General features: G+C 62.1%; 1 protein-coding gene across 1 annotated transcript in view; it reads right to left on the bottom strand.

Annotated features, from left to right (window-relative positions):
- The window catches only part of EMH_0029590 (uncharacterized protein), a gene marked incomplete at both ends in the record, with an annotated part of 12,992 nt that overhangs the window by 4,630 nt on the left and 5,112 nt on the right, over window positions 1–3,250 (bottom strand). Inside the window, 6 exon segments of the mRNA XM_013494318.1 lie at window positions 3–179; window positions 445–1,756; window positions 1,909–2,480; window positions 2,484–2,721; window positions 2,775–2,898; window positions 3,020–3,241. Of these exon segments, the coding sequence (XP_013349772.1) occupies window positions 3–179; window positions 445–1,756; window positions 1,909–2,480; window positions 2,484–2,721; window positions 2,775–2,898; window positions 3,020–3,241 (2,645 nt within the window).

The following is a 3,250-nucleotide window of genomic DNA, read 5'->3' as shown; positions in this document are numbered from 1 at the left end:
CAGTTGCTGCTGAAGCGACGCTTGACTCACCCTCAGAGCCAGCAACGAATGTACTGCTGCTGCTGCTGCACCACGCGACTCCAGCGAAGCAGCAAAGCTGTCTTTGCTGCTGCTGCTGCCGCTGCTGCTGTGTCTCCACGCCTCGACCCCCACTGCAACACAGCTGATTGCTGCCCGCGCTGCGGTTGCAGCAGCCGCAGCAACCGCTGCTGCTGCTGCTGCTGGTTTTGCTGCTGCAGACCGCAGCTCAGATACCCACAACGTGTGGCATGGGGTGTACGTACACCTCAGCATGTGTCTGCTGCGCTGCAGCAGGCCGTTGGCAGCAGCAAGGGCGTCGCACTGACACTGCAGCAGCAGTGCAAAGCCGTACAGATTCGCCACTCGGTGCTNGCAGCAGCAAGGGCGTCGCACTGACACTGCAGCAGCAGTGCAAAGCCGTACAGATTCGCCACTCGGTGCTCCAACATAGTGGATTGCTGCTGCTGCTTCTGCTGCTGCTGCTGCAGCAGCTGCTGCAGCTGTTGATGCTGAAGCAGCAGCTGCAGCACGCTTCTGAATGCGTCTTGCCTCGTCTCCCACTCCGTGCTGCTGCTGCTGCTGCTGCTTCTGCTGCTGCTGCCTTCTGCCTCCTCTGCTACTGCTTCCGCTTCGTCGTCCTGCGGCTGCTGCTGCTGCTGCTGCTGCTGTTGCTGCTGCTGCTGCTGACGCGCCTCCCTCTTCCGTGCTGCAGCAGCACACTCCCACTGCAGCAGAAGCGCAGCAACGCAGCCATCGAGAGCTGAGGTGCCTGCTGCTTGTGTCAAGGCGCTTGCAATCGGCAGCAGCTGCTGCCGTGCTGCTGCTGCATTCTGCTTCTGCTGCAGCGTCTGCTGCAGCGGCGAGGCAAACGCAGCAGCAGCAACAGGCGCCAAGCAGCAGACAGCGACTTCAGCAGCAAATGCGCCGGTGCCTCCGTTGCTGCCGTCTTCCTGCTGATCCCCTTCCACCTCATCATCATCCTGCTGCTGCTGCTGCTGCTGCTGTTGCTGCTGCTGCTGCTCGATGACAGCTACGGTGTGCAGCACCGCGCAGACAGAGCTCAAGGCTGGCCGCTGCAGCAGCAAGAACGGGTTGCTGCTGCAACTGCTGCAGAGGAATTCCAGCAGCAGCTGCCGCAGGTGCAGCAGATGCTCGCCCTGCTGCTGCTGCTGCAGGGCCTTTATTAAGTCTGCTGCTGCAGCGCAGCAGCGGAGAGCAGCAGCAAGCGTTGCAGCATCCAACAGCTGCTGGTGATGCTCAGCAAGGGCTCTGCAGCGCTCCTGCAGCAGCAACATAACCTGCTGCAGCTGCTGCTTCTCCTTGGTTGAGGCGCTGCTGCTTCTGCTGCTGCTGCTGCTGCTGCTGCTGTTGTGCAGCAACACCAGAGTCCTGAGTGCTGCGAATTGGCTGCTGCAGCAGACGAAGAGCTGCGCAATGACGAAGCGGCCACGGTCTGCAGCATCTACATCTGCTGTTGCTGCTGCTGCTGCTGCTGCTGCTGCTGCTGCTGCTTGCACGCGCTGTAGTGCAGCAAAGATGTGCTGCAGGAGCTGCAGCAGCGACGCGTAGCTTTGCTGCTGCAGCAGTGTGAGGCGCCGCTGCTGCTGCAGCAGCAGATCTCCAAGCAAGTCAGACAAAATGACATCCGTCCCGCTGCAGCAGCAGCTGCCGCTGCCCCCACTGCTGCTGCTGCTGCTGCTGCTGGAGCTGTTGTCTTTCAACTCTTTCTGCGTCTCTGCAGCAGCCAGTCGCTTGCTGCTGCGNTGCTGCTGCTGGAGCTGTTGTCTTTCAACTCTTTCTGCGTCTCTGCAGCAGCCAGTCGCTTGCTGCTGCGGCGCGGAGTGGCTGCTGCTGCTGTTGCAGCTGCTGCTGCTGCTGCTGTGTCACCTCTCACCACCCCGATCTCATCAGCAAGCTGCTGCAGCTGCTGCGGCGGCAGCGGAGCTGCTTCTGCTGCAGCAGTAACAGCTTTGCTGCGCAGCACTGCAGCAAGACCCGGGCATTTCGCTGCTGCAGAAGACAGCTGCAGCAGCAGCGTCAGCCGCTGCTTCGGTGTGAACCGCAGCTGCTGCTGCTGAAGCAGCTGCAGCAACTCGCCAACAGCTTCCAGCACAGGCGGGGGCAGTTGCGGCTGTTTAGCGCCCTCAGCTGCAGCTGCTGCTGCTGCTGCTGCTGCGTGCTGCTGCTCCACAGCAGCAGCAACAGCAGGGGCAAGAGACTCCATCAGTTTGCTGCAGAGCCCTGCCGCGGGCCGCTGCTGCTCTGCGTTGAATTCAGCTGCAGCAAGCAGCTGCAGCTGCTGCCACGTCAGCTGCAGCAGCGCGTAGTCCTTAGGATCTGCTGCTGATGCAACAGCTGCTGCTGCTGCCCCTGCTGCTGCTGATGCAGGTGCTGCTGTTGCTGCTGCTGCTGAAGTCTCTATGGCCTGGGAGCCCGCCAGGCGGCCTCGCGCTCGCGTGNTGCTGCTGTTGCTGCTGCTGCTGAAGTCTCTATGGCCTGGGAGCCCGCCAGGCGGCCTCGCGCTCGCGTGCGAGGCGTCCTCGGACCGCTGCTGCTGTTGCTGCTGCTGTTGCTGCTGCTGCTGCTGCTGCTGCTGCTGCTGGAGAGTATCCGCAGCAGCAAGTCGGTCGCCAGTGGCAACAGCAGCTTCAGCAGCGTCTCCGGGGTCCAGAGGCGCTGCAGCGGGAGAACTACCTGCTGCTGCGGCCGGGGCAGCAGCAGCAGCAGCAACACAAAGTATGCCGCTGCTGCACGCGAAGGCTGTTGCTGTTGCTGCTGCTGCTGCTGCAGCAGCTGCAACGGCTTCACTGGTAGCAGCGGCGAGCGCAGCACCTCAGCAGCAAATGCAACAAAACTCTGCTTGGCGTTGATGAACAGCTGCACATACACCCCAAACACAAACAGCAGCAACGCGGTCGATCGCATGCAGCAGCAGCAGCACCCCAAACTGCACGCCACAATTGCTGCTGCTGCTGCTGCTGCTGCTGCTGCTGCTTACCTCTTGCACGTCCTCGCTGTTGCTGCAGTTGAGCCACTCAGGAGACACCAAGTGAAGGGACAGCAGCAGCTGAAGCGCCTCTTGTGCTGCTGCTGCTGCATCCTTGCTGCTGCTGCTGCTGCTGCGTAGATCAGCAGCAGCAACAAGCTTCCTCAGCTGCCGCAGCAGCGCAACAGCAGCAGCTCGCACGGCCTCAACTGGAGACCCCAGCAGCGCCACGCACTGAGCAGC

The sequence above is a fragment of the Eimeria mitis genome, genomic scaffold (assembly GCF_000499745.2).
Source record: "Eimeria mitis Houghton genomic scaffold, Emh_scaff1106, whole genome shotgun sequence".
Lineage (NCBI taxonomy): Eukaryota > Apicomplexa > Conoidasida > Eucoccidiorida > Eimeriidae > Eimeria > Eimeria mitis.
Note: the sequence above shows the minus strand (reverse complement) of the source record. Positions and strands in the feature narration are given on the sequence as shown.